Here is a 2,260-nt window from a genome sequence, read left to right as displayed (position 1 = left end):
GTGCTGGTCATATTACAAAAGAAAAAAGACAAAAACATAATGTATTTTAAACCTACTGTCTGGTTATTATTATTCCAGAAAGAGATGAATGTCATCACCTGAGACAGAAATAAAGGCCGATATCAAATGCCCCTCAGGGAGTGGGGAGCACCCAGACAGGCAGCCATGGGGGCGCAGATTTGGTTCCCTGAGGAAAAGATGTGGTGGCTGCCTCACGTTTCCTCTGTGTCTTCTTTTCTCAGAAAACCTGAGCAGCGAGCAGGCTACTGAGATGGAAAACATGAAATCTTTGGTTTACAGACTGTTCACCGCCTTGCATTTAGAAGAGTTTCAGAAGAAGAGAGAGCACCATCTGCTGGAGAAAATCGACCACCTGAAGGGACAGCTGCAGCCCCTCGAACAGGTTTGGAAGCATCTCAGTTGAGTCTGTTTGTAAATAATCATCGTTTGGTCACAAAGTCGTGTCTGACTCTTCAGCAACCCAATAGACTGTAGGCCGCCAGGCACCTCTGCCCATGAGATTTTAATACTCAGTATTGGTATAACTGCTCCATCTGAGCGTTTTTCTGAATGCTTCACATAGGTTTATTTTCTCCTTTAATCCTCGCAGTGAACCTGTGAATTCGGTATTATCAGCCTCATTCTTTGCATGAGGAAACTCAGACAGCAAAGGTACATAGCTACTATGTGGAAGAGAACTTGAGCTCTGGCAGTCTGACTCTGCTGCCATCTTAGACTCTCTGCTGTGTGTTCTGTCTGCGGATAGGCCAGTGTCTCAGTGAGTGTGTATAAGATCAACTGCGATACACTAGCTGGAGCACTACCATTTTTTTTTTTTAAGACAATGGGCCCTCCACTCCCACTCTGCTCAACTGAATTGCAATTGGAAAGTTAGCAGTGGCTTCCTAACATCTGAAGTTAATCAGTGGTGGAAGGAAAACAAAACCACAAACTTTTCTAGGGAGGAGGGGCAGGAGTCTGTTTTAAGGGAAAAATGCATTTTTTTAAACCTCGTGTTCCTATTTGTGATTTTTAAAAATGGGTAGGTATATGTGTATCTTTGTGTATGAATAAAGAGTTTCTAGAGATAGAAAAAATATTGTTTTATTGAAGTATAGGTGATTTACAGTATTATATTCTCTTGTACAGCAAAGTGATTCACACATTCTTTTTTACATTCTTTTCTATTATAGTTTGTCATAGGATATAGAGCTATGAAGGGACAGGCTACCCACTCCAGTATTCTTGGGCTTTCCTTGTGGCTCAGCTGGTAAAGAATCCACCTGCAATGCAGGAGACCTGGGTTCAGTCCCTGGGTTGGGAAGATCCCCTGGAGGGTAGGGTACGGCAACCTACTCCAGTATTCTTGCCTGGAGAATCCCCATGGACAGAGGAGCCTGGCAGGCCACAGTCCATGGGGTCACAGAGTCGGACACGACTGAGCAGCTAAGCACACCCACATTTTCATTTTTTCTTTACTTAAAGTTGATAATACATTGCACTTGTGTTAAGATTAAAAAATCTAAAAAAATGGCTAATAGAAAGTTTTCCTTCTACTGTCCTCTCAGCACCATATCCCTGAACTGTGAATCATTTCAGACTTTATCTGTGTACAAATACAAATATATGATTTTGTTCCCTTTTCCAGTAAAGAGTATATGCTGTTGTACACTAGTCTCACCTTTTTTCACTGACGGTATATCCAGGAAAGATCTCCACATTGTACCTAGATAGTTTTTGGTTTTTTACGCTTAAGAATGAACCTATAACGAATCATGTGTGTGCAAGTATTACCTGTAGGATACACAGAAGTGAAATTGCTGGGTCAAAGAAAGTAGACATAATTTTAGCTAGGTTTAGAAGGTGACTTCTGGGCTTTTCATTGTATACCCTTCTGTTTATTTTTTCCATGACCAGGTATTACCATTATAATTTAAAAAATGGTTGACTAATGAATTGATTTGGAAATAAGTGATCACTCATGAACGTACATGTTTTATAAATTCTGATTTTTCACAAATCTTACCTCTTTAATGCAGATGTGTATTACTTTCATTCCTTTGCTTTTTTTTTTTTTTAAATTGGTGCACTGTAAACAACTAACACTGAAACCATACTCACAGAAAACTAGTCAGTCTAATCACACTGGGACCACAGCCTTGTCTAACTCAATGAGACTAAGCCATGCCCGTGGGGCAACCCAAGACGGGTGGGTCATGGTGGGGAGGTCTGACAGAATATGGTCCACTGGAGAAGGGAA

The 2,260-nt window shown here is 40.9% G+C and overlaps 1 protein-coding gene across 1 annotated transcript in view; it reads left to right on the top strand.

The window, feature by feature from the left end:
- The window catches only part of CCDC109B (coiled-coil domain containing 109B), a 23,937-nt gene that overhangs the window by 15,650 nt on the left and 6,027 nt on the right, over positions 1 to 2,260 (top strand). The window contains exon 5 of the mRNA XM_010858585.1: positions 243 to 403. Coding sequence (XP_010856887.1) covers positions 243 to 403 — 161 coding nt within the window. The remainder of the gene's footprint in view (positions 1 to 242; positions 404 to 2,260) is intronic.

This window comes from Bison bison, unplaced genomic scaffold (genome assembly GCF_000754665.1).
Source record: "Bison bison bison isolate TAMUID 2011002044 unplaced genomic scaffold, Bison_UMD1.0 scf7180017864389, whole genome shotgun sequence".
In the NCBI taxonomy this organism is placed as follows: Eukaryota; Metazoa; Chordata; class Mammalia; order Artiodactyla; family Bovidae; genus Bison; species Bison bison.
The sequence above is the reverse complement of the archived record's forward strand: the minus strand, read 5'-3'. Positions and strand labels throughout refer to the sequence as shown.